General features: G+C 38.0%; 1 protein-coding gene across 8 annotated transcripts in view; it reads right to left on the bottom strand.

The window, feature by feature from the left end:
• Window positions 1-16,258, bottom strand: part of CPLANE1 (ciliogenesis and planar polarity effector complex subunit 1) — a 138,504-nt gene that overhangs the window by 88,760 nt on the left and 33,486 nt on the right. For 7 of the 8 annotated variants that reach the window (XM_081231050.1, XM_081231051.1, XM_081231045.1 and 4 more), the window contains exons 20-26: window positions 15,401-15,565; window positions 10,353-10,491; window positions 9,046-9,155; window positions 8,768-8,926; window positions 8,543-8,651; window positions 6,347-6,647; window positions 4,070-4,979 (exon numbers count right to left, since the gene is read on the bottom strand). In XM_081231050.1, the coding sequence (XP_081087176.1) occupies window positions 4,070-4,979; window positions 6,347-6,647; window positions 8,543-8,651; window positions 8,768-8,926; window positions 9,046-9,155; window positions 10,353-10,491; window positions 15,401-15,565 (1,893 nt within the window). The remainder of the gene's footprint in view (window positions 1-4,069; window positions 4,980-6,346; window positions 6,648-8,542; window positions 8,652-8,767; window positions 8,927-9,045; window positions 9,156-10,352; window positions 10,492-15,400; window positions 15,566-16,258) is intronic. The other variant, XM_081231049.1, reaches the window with a different exon arrangement.

Here is a 16,258-nt window from a genome sequence, read left to right on the forward strand (position 1 = left end):
CCATAAACCCCAACCCTGGAACAGCACCCTACAAGCGGGAGGGAACTTCTAACTTCCAGCTTCTAAAAAGCAAAGGGTTTGGACCCTACATTTAGTGCCCAGACTTTTAAGACTCCTACTTGAGAGTCAGGCCCCCAAAACACCTAGCTCTGAGAGCCAAAGAGTCTTGTATCCATGAAACCCACAAGAGTATAGCAAACAAAGAAGCAGTTATTAACAAGTGTGTGAGCACTCCACTGCAGCTATCCCCACAGGGCTTAGCACAGAGGGGTGGGCAAAAACAGCCATCTCCCAGTCTTCCCCTGGAATGAGTCCATCCGCATACTTTGTAAGCTGCTGCCTGGGGAGCCCACACCTGAGCACTCATCTAGGCCTGGCTACAGCCTTCCCCAGAGACCAGGGAAGCCAATGGACACCTCCTCTATCTTCTCTATCTAGCCTGCTCCAAGTCACCAGTATCTCCCTAGAAGGAGCCTATACACACATATGTTGCCCCAGTTTTTGCAGCTGCTGACTGAGGGGGAGGTCCCTGGATCACCTGCCTCTGATAGCCAGTAGGGCTTGTATTCACAAGTCCTACAGAACTGTAGCAAACAAAGAAGCAGTTCTTAATGGGTGCAGGAATACCCACAATGGCTATACACGTGGGCCCAGACCACAGGGAGCAGGCAAAAATACCCATCTCCCGGTTACTCCCCAAGAAGGGCTTAACTACATACTTCGCCACATGCTGTCTGAGGGTGTGGCTTCCAATCAGCCTGCATCTGGTGCTAAATGCGATCTACCCCTTTGGGACACTGACAGTCTTCACATAACCTCAATTGCTAGGAATCACTAAGAACAAAGGAGGCTTAGATAATCACAAAGGTTTCAGAGACAACCAAAAGCTCAGGCCAGGTTAACTGATGAGGTTCATCTCCTACATAAGACCACTCTGTTCAGACTGGGCGATGTGGCTATTTTATCTAATGCTCAGAAATCAACAAAGAGACTCAAAGAAAATAAAGAAACAGAAGAATATGTTCCAAACAAATGAATAAGATAAATCTCCAGAAACAGATCTTAATGAAAGAGATAAGTGATTTACCTGATAGAGATCTAAAAGAACAATCACTGAGATGAGGGGAACAATGCATGAACAAAGTGATACTTTCAAGGAAGAGATAGAAAATACAAAAAAAGTACAAAACGTAAATTATAACTGAAGAACACAATAGCTGAACTGAAAAAGTCACTGAAGGGATTCAGTAACTGACTAAATCAAGCAGAAAAAAGGACCAGAGAACTCAAAAATAGGGCAGTGGAATCAAAGAAGCAAGAAGGAAGAAGAATAAAAGAGTGCAGATAACTTAAGGGTACATTACAGAGGTCCCAGAAAGAAAGAAAGGGGCAAAAAGCTTATTCAAAGAAATAATGGCTGAAAACTACTCAAACCTGGGGAAAGAAACAGACATCAGATCCAAAAAGCCTAGAGAGTTCAAAATAACATAAATCCAAAGAGACCTATACCAAGAGACAAAAGTTAAAAACAAGGAGAGAATCTTAAAAGCAGCAAAAGAAAAACAATTTGTTACCTATAGAGGAACCCCTATAATGTTATCAGTAGATTTTTCAGCAGAAATTCTGTAGTCCAGAAGGGAATGGCATGATATATTAAAAGGGCTGAAAGAAAAAAACTGCCAACCGAGAATACTCTACCCAGCAAAGCTGTCCTTCAGAATTGAAGGAAAGATAGTTTTCCAGACAAGCAAAAGCTGAAGGAGTTCATGACCACTAAACCAGCCTTACAAGAAAAGTTAAAAAGAGTTCTTCAAGCTGAAACAAATAGATGCTAATTAGTAGCAGAAAAACATATGAAAGTATAAAACTCATTGGTAAAGGTAAATATATAGGTAAATTCAGAATATTCTAGTGTTGTAATGGTGGTGGGTTAAACACTCATAACTGTACTATGAAGAATAAATCACAAAAGTATTAAAGATAACTATAACTACAATAATTAATGGATACACAATGTAAAAAGATATAAATTGTTACATCAAAAATATAAAATGCAGGGAGAGGGGTAGTGTAATAAATATGCAGAGCTTTTGTATGCATTCAAAGTTAAGTTATCAGCTTAAAACAGACTATTACAAATATAACTTGTTTTAGTATAAGCCTCATGGTAACCACAAAGCAAAAGCCTATAGTAAACAAGCAAACAAAAAACCCACAAAAGATTTTTTAAAAGGAATCCAAGCATACCTCTACAGAAAATATTCAAATCTCAAAGAATAGAGCAAAAGAGGAAGAGGGAGTTCCCTGGTGGCCTAGTGGTTAGGATTTGCACTGTCACTGCTGTGGCCTGGGTTCAATCCCTGGTTGGGAAAGAAACTGAGATCCTGTAAGCCATGCGGCATGGCCAAAAAAAAAAAGCAAGAGAGGAAGAAAAGAACAAAGGAAATACAAAACAACCAGAAAACAATTAACAAAATGGCAGTATTAAGCCCATACATATCCATACATATCTATAATTGATTTAAAGGTAAATGGACTAAATTCTCCAATCAGAAGACATGGAGTAGTTAAAAGGATTAAAAAAAAGACCCAACTGAATACTGCCTACAAGAGACTCACTTCAGCTTTAAGGACACACACCTACTGAAAGTGAAGAGATAGAAAAGTATTCCACGCAAGCAGAAACCAAAGGAAAACAGGGGTAGCTATATTTAGACAAAACAAACTTTAAGCCAAAGACTATAACAACAGACAAAGAAGCTCATTATATAATGATAAAGGGGCCAATTGATCAAGAATATATAACATCAATTAATATTTATGCAGCCAACATAGAAGCCAACACAAAAATTAACTCAAAATGGATTAAAGACTTGAAAGTAAGACCTGAAACCATAAAGCTCCTAGAAGAAAAGTCGGGCAGTTAAGCTCCTTGATGATGATTTTTTGGACACCAAAAGCAAAGGAAACAAAAGCAAATTTGAATTATACCTCAATAAAACTGAAAAAAGAACAAATTTAGATACTATTGGAATTCTCCAAATATTAAAAAAAAGTCCATGTCCCAACTACTTTACCATATAGAAATTTGTTTTCCAAGAAATTCACCTCCATCTTTTTCTGGAGTACAACAGCAAGTACTCAATCAAAAGATATTTATGAAAAAAATACTTGCCTTGCAAACAGTTAGGTTAACAGAGCAGCCTTTTACTTGCCACTGGGTAGAGAAAAGAAAGAATAGCCCGGGCTGCCCTGGCGGCCTGGTGGTGGAGAGTCCACCTGCCGATGCAGGGGACACGGGTTCGTGCCCCGGTCCGGAACGATCCCACATGCCGCAGAGCGGCTGGGCCCGTGAGCCATGGCCGCTGAGCCTGCGTGTCCGGAGCCTGTGCTCCGCAACGGGAGAGGCCACAGCAGTGAGAGGCCCGCATACCACACACACAAAAAAAGAATAGCCCATAAGCATTAATTTCTCTACTGATATCCATCTGCCTTTCTAAGTTTGGTCCTCCAACTTCATCTGCCAGATAGTATAAGAAAAGATGATCCCCTAATACATACGATGAGATATCAGTAATAAAAACTGGACAGCTGCCTAGTTCTTCCTCATCTGAACAAAACCCTAAAACTTTAAAAAGAAATAACAGAAATGTAATACCACTTATAATATCACTTAAAATTATCTCTTCTTTTTTTTTAATTTTTTTTATTTTGGCCATGCCATGCAGCTTGCAGGATATATCAGTTTCCCGACCAGGGATTGAATCCGGGCCACGGCAGTGAAAGCACCAAATCCTAACCACTAGACCACCAGGGAACTCTTTTTCTTTTTTATAAACACACATGAAACCTCAAAACCTCACAGCCTCTCTGAAAGCACTTTAACCCTAATTTATCATTTTTAAGAATTAAAGGAACCACTTTAAAAAATTAGGTGATACAGGTTATAATCAGCATTGTCCTTAACTTTGTTACTTAGTGACTCTTTATTAGATAGGGAAATATAAATATAGTTTTAATCTAAAATGAGAATTCTCATTTGTATGTAATTAACAATTCAAGTATTTACCTTAATAATGGCATTTTTTGCCTTATATGTAGCAAAGTAGGGTTGTTTCAAAAGCCACAATGACGTAAGAATGGCAGCCGTAGAGGTCTTTACACGAATGACAGGACTGTACTCACAGGATGACGCAGTGAGACCAAAATCACAGAGCAGTCTTCTATCAGACCATCTTATCATCCATTCCAACAGCCTTCTTATACTGCCAAATGTGTTATTTAGTGCTAGAGGAAGATCTTCTTGAGGGTTAATATCGTTGCATTGAATTGCTTTGAAAATACATCTTCTAGTTTCAGTAGACTTGGGAGTGCAAAAACTATGGTTTGACCACCTCTGTATTAAAGTTTTCTCTGCATTGTCATCTTGTATTCTGTAAACTGACTTCTGTTTTAAACCAAACAACCCACTCTTCCCTTCATTTTTATTGACTTCATTCAAAGGGTTCTCTAAAAAAGGCTTGATCCCTTGATTAACCAGTACAGAAGCCGAAAGTGTCTGGTTTTCTGATTTTTCATACGCATATGACTCAGGAGCAACAACAAAGCAAGAGCCAGCTCTAAACACATTCTGGCTTTTGGTTTTGCCCTGACGTCGTTTTAATGTTGTATGTACATCAAAAAGTAAAGAATTAAGTTCATGTTCTCTAAGATGTCCAGAAAAGCTAGTTAGAAATGGAATGCCAGCATCCTTGGAACCAAGTAGGTCTCTTTCAAGAACATAACTCAAGAAGAGTTCAAGGAATTTAATATATTCATCATCGTCACGTTCAAATTCCCAAACACCTATTATAGGAAGTGCATTTTGTAACAACTTTTCATGATCTTCTTTTCTTTTAGGGTTTTCCTTCTGATTACATATTTTCTTTTTTCCATTGGGCTTACCAGTCAATGTTAATTCCATGTGATTTGGGGCATTCCTATAGCAAAATAAAATTTAAAAAGACAAAATTAAGATCACTTAATCACTAAAAATGATCTTAGCATTGACAATAAAAATTCTCTCTGCTGGTTAAGTCATACCTCTTGTTTTCTGATGCCTTGGTAACCTATCTTTCAAATAAGGGGCAAAGATCTCTAAGTAGTCACTCGAGCTGAACATTCTGAGTCCAAAAAATATAACAGATTAATATCAAAAGGGAAATTTTATGTTAAAAAAGATTAAAAGGTGTTCATAGAAATTTCACTATTAAAAAAAACATGACTTTTTCTGGGGAAAAAAAAAGCAGGTCCTCTAACAGGTCAGAATTTAGAAATACTATACAAAGTCAATAAAAAATCACAAGCCACCAATACACATCATAGTTTACAGTTTTCTGTTTCTCTCTTGCATCCACCCTTTTCAGCTTCCCTGTATGGTATGCAAGAAGCAGGACTGCCCTCAGGATTCCACAGGATACCACACAAAAGTTGGGTATTTTTCTAAACACTTTCTGCTGCTATTAACCTGTTGGGCAGGCACCTAACTGCCAGCCATAATTACTTTTAAATCTGTTTCCTTTCAACATGGTTCTTAGGGCAGAACACAGATCCCTAGTTCCCTCAATAAAAGAAAGCTTCCAGTTAGGCACCTGGGCTGAAGCCTCCATGTCTCTTCCTATTAAGAATGCAAAATAAGCAGTCTCCCAGGTATTCCTGTGCTAACACTGAAGTTGTTTGGTGAAACAAGCACATCACGTATGACACCACCAGATACAGTTTAAGCAGACGTTTGAAGTAGATGATATTATTTCACTTAAGCAAGATTATGGTTGATTATATAGCCTTTCAGTCACGAGAAGGATAAACTGCACTGTAGATACTGAATTATAAAGAAAAAAATCTGCTTAAATCAAAGTAACAGAGGTTTAACTGATAAGCAAGAATTTCTCAACAATTTACAGACAAGCTTCAAAGATGAATGTGCAAAAAAAAAAAAAAGATGAATTTGCAAATTCCTTCCCTGGAAACTCTAAAAATAATATAGCTAACCAAGTAATCCTGAACTATTTAAGTCTAAGATTGCTAAAAGAACTAAAAGTCCTCCAGTGAACTCTAGAATTTCATCTACTCATTTTATTTTATACCTTCAGGTGGCAAAATTATTTTGTATCTCAGTAATATTTTAAATGGATTTTCAACAGTCTCATCTTACACTCCTCACATTCTTGTGGGTATGGAGGGTGGTAATAATACAATCAGTGAGGTTGCTGGAAATAAAAATCAGGTCATCAGTTGCATGAAAATACTGAAAGTACTTTGTTCCCAAAGCAAGTGAATGCTTTCTATTACGAGATCTCAATTGTACCTTTGAGAGAAATGTATCCTACTTTTTTCTTCAGCCAACAAAGCTTCTGAGAAAGTATCAGCTGTATCTGCATCACTGTGGACCAGAGAATTCCCTGGTTCTGTGAGTGTGCTCCTGCTCAAACTAGTTCCCAAGGAAAACTTGTCAAAACCTAGAACCTCAGCTGGTTTTTCTTCTTCAGTTGGCTCCCATATATTCATCTCAAAAGAACCTATATTTCTCTGCACACGTTTCAGAGCTTTCACCCTCACTTTATGGATAGAATGCATGATAACAGACATCATTTCCTGAGTTTGGGGACCTAGAAAGAAAAGAACAAAAGGCCTTAAAGTTCATTATAATGTTTCAACTCAAGACATAAGGGGATCCAATTCTGGTCCCCCCTGGGAACATGAAATCTAACTGATGGCTAAGGCTTAGTTCTACAATCTTACAGATCATACTTTTTTTCAATATCTGTTAGAAAGGTACGGTCCATATTTTTAAGGTAGAACAGCAGAAGCTAGAAAAGGTCCATTAAAGAACAATAAAAGTGACTCCATAAAAAAGTATGCCCTGGAAAACAAAAAATTTAGAAGCAATTTAACTGTTTCAAAAATCGGATAATTGGGCCTCCCTGGTGGCGCAGTTGTTGAGAGTCCGCCTGCCGATGCAGGGGATACGGGTTCGTGCCCCGGTCTGGGAGGATCCCATATGCCGCGGAGCGGCTGGGCCCGTGAGCCATGGCCGCTGGGCCTGCGCATCCGGAGCCTGTGCTCCGCAACGGGAGAGGCCACAAGAGTGAGAGGCCCGCATACCGCAAAAAGAAAAAAAAAAAAAAAATCGGATAATTAGAGAAAGAATCACTAACATTCTTCTCATTCCCACAGAGTGGCACACAAGAGAAAATAAGTATAATTTTAGCCAAAGAAACAAAAACACCTTTCTGACTTCAAGTAACAGAAAACAACAGAAAGGGAAGTTTTTCAAGACTGCCTACATAAAAATTTTTAAATATCAGTAATACATTAACATGACATTTTAGAGATTTCAAAAATGTCTGAAAAAATATAAATCACAAATACAATGTAAGTACATTAATGCAATAATGTACATCATAGGATATTACTAGACTTAAATAACTAGACTATAGTTCTAAAACAGAGAGTAATTTTAATTCTTTAAAAATTTCTATATTATGAATACCTCATTTTATTATACTTCACAGATATTGCATGTTTTACAAATTGCAATATCTGTGAAGGTTTGGGGCAACCTTCAAGCAAGTCTACTGGTGCCATTTTTCCAGCAGCATTTGCTCACTTCATGTCTCTGTGTCACATATTGCTAATTCTCACAGCATTTCAAACTTTTTCATTATTATGAGATTTGTTTTGGTGACCTGTGATCAGTGATCTTTAATGCTACTACTGCAAAAAGATTATAACTTGCTTATGATTATGACTCGGATAATGGTTAGCATTTTTTAGCAATAAAGTACTTTTTTAATTAAGGTATACACATTGTCTTTTTTTAGAGCACACTTAATAGACTATAGTATACTGCAAACATAACTTTTATATGCACTAGGAAACCAAAAAATTCATGTGACTTGCATTACTGCATTATTCACTTTATTATGGTGGTCTGGAACCAAACCTGCAATATCTCCAAGGTATGCCTGTGCTTAATGCCATTGAACTGTACACTTAAAAATGGTAAATTTTATATTATTTATATTTTACCACAATAAAAAAATTTTTCATAAGGTCATCTTGAATGCATAGTATAAAATAAGGAGCATAAATAACCATAAAAGGAGAATACTAGTCTTCAATAAAATATCTGATTATACAAAGCATTATATATTCATTTTATATATTTTATCTTGTTTAATCCTCTTTCAATGCATATTCATAAAGAAATATTAATATACTCATTTTACAAATAAGGAAAAGAGGCTCAGAGATACCGAGCAACTTGCCTATGGTCACACAGTTACTAACTGACAGAGCCATGACATGAAGTTAGCTTTGTCTGGTTCCAAAGCAACAGAATTGGTGCTTCCGTAATGGGGAAGTGCTTCTGACTTCTCATACTCCTATCTCCAAAGAGAAATGCATAAAAACATAAGCACTAGAAAATAAATGCTTTCAAAACAAAATGAGAATCTTCAGCAATTTATCTAACAGATATCTAAGAAATGACAGATCATACCTTTCACAACATAGTGTCTGAGTCTCTGTTGAAGAGAGTGATATTTTTCTCTTAAAGGAACTCTTATGTCCTCAGGATTGGGAAATGCTTTCACAAAAATTTCTGCTACCTTCAGAAAAATTTAAAAATGAGTTTTATGAGCATCATTCTTAATTATAAATAAAATTAAAATTCTTTAAAGTCTCTGATTCTGATTTAGTTTATTTTCACCTACATTTACATTACCTCTCTGATTGGTGGCAGTTCTCCAATGAGGCTCAAAATTAGATCCTGAATAAGTTCTTCAATATTAGAAAACCGAGAGAACGGTAGCATTCTACAAGCCCATTCCACTGCACTGAGACAGTGCTCAACCATACAAGAATCAAACTTCACTTCGAGGTCCTAAATGGATATTGAAAGATATCATTTCCTTTTCACTTTAGACGGATAGACTAGATTCTTTGATCAAGCAATTATTTCCCAAGTAATATTTATTATTCTTATTCTTGTGTAATTGATACCTTTTTTCCCTCCACATTTTCTCTTGCCTTCTGATATTGCCTGCAACTATAGGATAACTTATCACGGACATGCAGCATCCAACACAAAGCACAAAGTTCTCTGAAGCAACCTAAATCAGGAATGGAAATATGAAAGAAGACTGCATGAGTATATACATTAATATTATAACAACTGTTGGTTATTTTTTTTCCAAAATAAATGTCTTTATACTGTTGATTATAAAAGAAACATGCTCATCCTCAATACTTTATATAAAAGTTGTGGCGATCCCTACAGAATTTTTACACATATTATTCCAGAATATTTCATACATGTCACACTCACATGAAAATATTAAAAACACTTTATAGAGTAAATAAGCTACTCTATTTATTGGTAGTTTACTTCCTTTAAACTTAGAGTATATTGTAGATATTTTTCAAAGCCAATACACATAGCTCTACTTAATACCATATTGCTAATTTATTTGGAAAATCACTTATTAATAGGCATTTAAGGGACTTCCTGGTGGCACAGTGGTTAAGAATCCGCCTGCCAATGCAGGGGACACAGGTTTGAGCTCTGGTCCGGGAAGATTCCGTATGCCACAGAGCAACTAAGCCCATGCGCCACAACTACTGAGCCTACACTCTAGAGTCCACGAGCCACAACTGCTGAGCCCGTGTGCCACAACTGCTGAAGCTCACGTGCCTAAAGCCTGTACTCCACAACAAGAGAAGCCACTGCAATGAGAAGCCCGTGCACTGCAACAAAGGGTAGCCCCTGTTCACCACAGCTAGAGAGGGCCTGAGCACAGCAACAAAGACCCAACACAGCCAAAAATAAATAAATAAATTTATTTATTTAAAAAAAAATAGGCATTTAAGTTAAAAATTTTTCAATATTAGAAGTATAATTTCCAATATAAAACAATTTTTATTAAAAGTAATACAAGTACACAAAGATATATAAAATCATACTATGTATATACAGTTTTGCAACTATCTCTTTTTTTTTCCACCTAATGTATCTTAGATATATTTCCTTTCTTTTTTTTTTTCCCTGGCCGCACCACGAGGCACGCGGGATCTTAGTTCCCCAACTAGGGATCAAACCTGTGCCTCCTGCAGTGGAAGCGCAGATTCTTGACCACTGGACCACCAGGTAAGTCCCTCAGATATATTTCCATGGTGGCAACATACACATACGGTCTTTTCATTATCAGCACAATATTCTGTTACATGAAACTTCCCCAAATCAAATGTAAAATATATCATTACTAATATTTAGGCCTAATTTATAAGCAAGCAGCTCATTTTGGACAAACCTATTGCTTTAATGGACACTTCATCAAGCTTGCGGTCTCCAGTTGCCCCAGGTCGAAAGAATCCTACACCTTCTTTACAGAAATTAAGTAACGACTGAGGGAAAGGACTCAATGAAGGAAGGGATCCTTTCATTCGAATCTGAAAGTAAAGAAAGAATATGTTAATTACCAGTCATATAAGTCAATTTTTAAGGAAACTATAAAGCAACAAACAAGGCAGGTAAGATAAACCATAAAGAGTGGAAAACACAGCATGGTTCCCATACTATGTAAGAAAATATCCCTGAAATCACTTGTTCTTTCAGAAACTTAGCTCACAAATTTAACCAACAAATTCACTAGGCTAAATCTCAAAGGAAAAAAAAAAGGTTCTATCCAAATTAACCTCTCTTGTCACTCAGTTTTGCCTAAAAAGTTCTGTATAGAAAGAATTTAATGCTATTTGCCCTGACTTCCCCCAAAGAAATAGTAAAGAAAATAAACTTAAGTATCTAACTCTACCTATGTGCATTACCTAAAAACTAATACAGAAAAAGGTATATCTACATACAAAACTTTAAAAAACTAATCTATAAGTGACAGAATTATAAAGTCATCATTTGGCAACTCCTAATAAAAAAATGACTCTAGCGAGGATCATCAATAAATGCTAAATTAGGTAAAAAATTGATGGGTTGATGGAGGACATGATAGTGGGTGGAACATGACCCAAATTCATTGATCCATCTCACTATCATGAAAAGTGAAAGAAAAAGACGTATGTGCAACATGATATGCTGCAGAAGGGAAGTATACAATACCACTTATGAAGGATTCAATTCTAAGAAAATGTTAACCTGAATTTAATCAAACCTGTCTACTTTGATGAGGATAGATTAATTACCAGCTTATAGAAAATGAAAAGAAAGAGGAACAACTTAAATGACACTAAATGAAAAAATGACAGACAAATCCAAAATATGGTTTAGGACCAACTACCTAATCTCTCTAACAAATCAAGAATAGAAAATAAAGGAAACTACTGTGTGTTAAAAGGAAACTGTGATAGAATGAAAGAAAAGGGGGACTTCCCTGGTGGCACAGTGGTTAAGAATCTGCCTGACAATGCAGGGAACACGGGTTCGAGCCCTGGTCCGGGAAGATCCCACATGCCGTGGAGCAACTAAGCCCGTGTGCCACAACTACTGAGCCTGCGCTCTAGAGCCCATGAGCCACAACTACTGAGCCCATGTGCCACAACTACTGAAGCTCACGCACCTAGAGCCCGTGCTCCACAACAAGAGAAGCCAACGCAATGAGAAGCAAGTGCAGTGCAAAGAAGAGTAGCCCCCACTCGCCGCAACTAGAGAAAGCCCGCATGCAGCAACAAAAACCAAATGCAGCCAAAAATAAATAAATAAAAATAAATAAACTTATTAAAAAAAAAAGAATAAAACAAAAGGGATCTAAGAGACATAAACCTGGGAAGAAAAGGATTAACAGTAGGCTTGTAATCTATTTTCTCCCTCTATTATTCACTTCCAGAAAGACATGATCTAGTCAAATCCCCGTGTAAGCATGCTAAGGACAGACTTCTTGTCAAACAAATTAATGGTATTTACCAGACGTACAGAGTCTGTCTAGGCTGGTTATTAGAAACAAATCTAGAATGTATGGATTTATGGAGTATGACCCATGGAAAATGTTACACAAGCTATATAATTAGAGAGATATAAAATGGAGATGTTAAATAACTGAAATAGCTCCCTTTTGTGTCATGACGTTAAAAAAAAAAACCAGGACACATTCTTCTACAGTGAGAAAAGACTTGGAGTGGTGTATGCAATTCCAGAGTTCGCTACATTTCATCTGTATCTTTTGGCTACCTATATCCTTGCAATTATTGGTGCAGTTTGACCCATGGATGAAAAACATGTGTCTACACAAAAACTTATACATAGGGGCTTCCCTGGTGGCACAGTGGTTAAGAATCCGCCTGACAATGCAGGGGACACGGGTTCAATCCCTGGTCCGGGAAGATCCCACATGCTGCGGAGCAACTAAGCCCATGCACCACAACTACTGAGCCTGCACTCTAGAGCCCATGAGCCACAACTACTGAAGCCCGCGTGCCTAGAGCCCATGCTCCACAACAAGAGAAGCCACTGCAATGAGAAGCCTGCGCACCGCAACCAAGAGTAGCCCCCCACTCAACACAATTAGAGAAAGCCCGTGAGCAGCAACAAAGACCCAACGCAGCAATCAATCAATAAATAAATACACTGCACCCCCCCAAAAAAAACTTATACATAAATGTTCATAGCAGCATTACTCATAATAGCTAAAAAGTGGAAGCAATCCAAATGTCCATCAATGGATGAATAAACAAAATGTTATATATCCATACAATGGAATATTATTCAGCCAGAAAAAGGAATAAAGTACTGACTCATGCTACAACATGAATGAACTTTAAAACCATTATGCTAAGTGAAAGAAGCCAGTCACAAAAGGCCACATGTTGTATGATTTCACTTATATAAAATGTCTATAGTAGGCCAATTCGTAGAGACAGAAAGTAAATTAATGGTTGCCAGGGGCTGGGAAGACAAGGAAATGGAAGTTACTACTAATGTGTTTCTTTTTTGGGGTGAAGAAAATATTCTGGAATTAAACAGTGGTGATGGCTGCACAACTCTGTGAATATACTAAAAACCAAGGGATTGTACATTTTTAAAAGGTGAATTTTATGGAATGTAATTTATATATCAATTAAAAAATAGTAAAGAAATTAGCTAAAATAAAGATTCTGCATTATATTAGTTTCCTATTACTACCCTAACAAATTACCAGAAATGTGATGGCTGAAACCAACACCCATTTAATATCACACAGTTTTTGTGGATCAGAAGTCTAGGTACAGATCAGCTGGCTCCTTGCTTGGAGTCTCACAAAGTCAGTCAAAGTAACAGCAGGGCTGCCTTCCTTTTTAGAGATTCTAGGGGAAATTTATTTCCAGGCTCATTCAGGTTGTTGACAGAATTCCATTCCACATGGTTACAGAACTGAGGTCCCCCATTTCCTTACTGGCTATAGGCTGGGGAAACATTTTCAGTTTCTAAAAGCTGCCTTCTTTCCTCGGATAATGGCCCTCTTCAAACCAGCAAGGTTATCACTCTTCTAATCCTTCCTCGTGCCTCATTTCTCCTGCCTTCCTTTTCCACATTTCACTTGCCTAGAGCCTGTGCTCCGCAACAAGAGAAGCCACCACAGTGAGAAGCCCGCGCACCGCAACGAAGAGTCGCCTCCCCTCGCCGCAACTAGAGAAAGCCCATGTGCAAAAAAAAAAAAAGAATAAAGGAAACCGTTTTCTACAACAAGCAGTTTTTTTTTTTTTTTTTTTTTTTTTTCTTTTTGCGGTATGCGGGCCTCTCACTCTTGTGGCCTCTCCCGTTGCGGAGCACAGGCTCCGGATGCGCAGGCCCAGCGGCCATGGCTCACGGGCCCAGCCGCTCCGCGGCATATGGGATCCTCCCAGACCGGGGCACGAACCCGTATCCCCTGCATCGGCAGGCGGACTCTCAACCACTGCGCCACCAGGGAGGCCCCAACAAGCAGTTTTTAAAATAAAGTTTCCTATAACAAAAACTCAGGCTCAACAAATCTTGAAGCTATTAAAAACAATCTTTCAATAATACAGGAAAACTCTTTGCCCTTCTTAGTAAACATCCTTAAAAACACCTTTGGGATAACAAGATATAGAATGAGTATAGTTTTAATAGTTTTAACTTGTATTTTTATGGTAGCTGTATGCAAATTTCACAAACCTTTCTCCCTAAAAAAGGATAATTTTCAAAAACAACTTGATAAACAATTTCTCATTCTCTCTTAGGGTTTCTACTAAAATAAGCTGTAAACTCTCGTTACATTTAGTAATTTAATCAAGGGCCAAATTTTAGATTTTGGGGGCTAATAATATTTAGCTCCACATTTTACAGAGAGACAGACAACAAAGGAATTGAAGCTGGGTAAGGGATATATAAGCAGATGTCCCATCTGGCTGCAGATCAGGCAAGAATGCAGCTACATCTCAGCTGAAGTCAGTGTAGAAAAGGATGACAGCCCCAGAATCAAACTGAACTGCCCATCTCCGAAGACAGGAGGGGGAGACTCTGACTGGGGGTGACTACTGCAAGGAAACACACCACCAAGAACTAACTCTAACGCTCCACGGTTTGACACCACAGAAGCCCCCACGGAACACAGATAACGTCTCAGGAAGAAGTGGGGTAAACCCTGTACTAAGCTCAAATCTTCAATGATTGTGGGAAAAGAAAGTAACTAGGGGAAAAAAAAAAGTAACTGAAATTACCTGGAATTAACTGACTAGGTTACACTTTCTATTGTCAGACCACATGGGACTAACACTGAGCTCCAGTTCAGAGTCCTTATCTTTCAGCAGAAACCACCCGGTCTGTCCAGGTTTCGTACTATAAATCAGCCTGAAATTTATGGATTTACAGGGCAGGACTCCTTGGGAAAATATCACAATTATAAATATTAATAAATATTAGTATATTTAAATTGTTTACCATACCGTTACCGAGTCTAAGCTCATACTGCTTGCTGCACTACAGGCCAATAATAGAGAAATGAGTTCTTGGGGCAAGGAATAACGACTTTATTCGGAAAGCCAGCAAACTGAGAAGATGGTGGGCTCATGCCGCAAGAACCATCTTGCCTGAGTTAGAATTCAGGCTCCTTTTATACTAAAAGGGGAGGGAGTAAAGTCAAACACTTCCTGGTTCCCATCAGCCTCTGGAGGGCATGTGTTAATTTCTTCCTCCCTGCAGTCATTCACAGGTGGGCCTGGTCAGGACGTTTCCTGTTAGCTAAGAAGAGGTATTTTAGCTTAATGCTCATTACCAGGGTAGCAGGGTTCCCAAAGATGGGCCATTATGTATAATTTAAGGTTAGAGGCAACAACCCTTTAGTGATTAACTTGTAATAGAATACAAAAGGTTCTTCCCTATTTCAATAGCACGTAAGTGACTAGGACATTTCCATACCTTCTGCATGACTTTTCTTGCCCATCTCAACTGCAAGATGTACCACTGTGCTATAGGAAAAGAACACCGAGCTGCCCGGAAAAGCAAGAGAACACGTTGAAGGATTCCAGACACCTTTTGGCGATTAGCTTTTTCAGCTTTTAAAAGAAGATCACCACCATCTTCCTAAAAAAAAAACAGTAACAACAATTTTAGTAGCTACTAAAACTTAAACTTAAAATGTTAAAGTGAAAATAAAGATAGTGCTTCTCAAAGTAGAATACTCCTGGACATTTTTAAAGGAAGTTTTGAGGCATGGCCTCAGAGATTAACTATAGCTATTTCTAGTGTCAAGGAAACACTTCTCTCACCTCAAACAATGTAAAGGGATAAGTCGACCCTAATCCCAAGTCTTCAGCTACAACAGTTGAAGCCATCACCCCCGACTCCATGGGTGGAATGTTACAGAGAAAGCTCCTTTCAAAAAGAATGACTTTTCCCTTCCTCTTCTTGGAAAAATCCCATTATATTTCAATGTCACCTCCTCTGTGAAGCCCTCCCATTCTGTGCTACTATGACACTTTGCTCAGACTTCCATTATAGCTTTCACTAATCTATTCTTGCTGATTTATGTATCTGTTTCCCACACTATTGAGAACTACCCAGGAGCAAAGGCCTTGTCATATAGTGCATAGAGTAAACTCCAATATGTGGTAGGATCCAACAAATGTTTCTTGAATAAACACAATTCAAGTCAGTAGCTACAGATTAATTTCCCAGAGAATGAGATAATGTGAGTACTGTAAACATTTGCTTCCCCAACCTTCTCCTACCATTGTCACTTCTTAAGAGTATTCAGTTTTTATTTGGGTATCTGCC

The sequence above is a fragment of the Mesoplodon bidens genome (assembly GCF_964165515.1).
Source record: "Mesoplodon bidens genome assembly, chromosome: 4".
NCBI classification, from domain to species: domain Eukaryota; kingdom Metazoa; phylum Chordata; class Mammalia; order Artiodactyla; family Ziphiidae; genus Mesoplodon; species Mesoplodon bidens.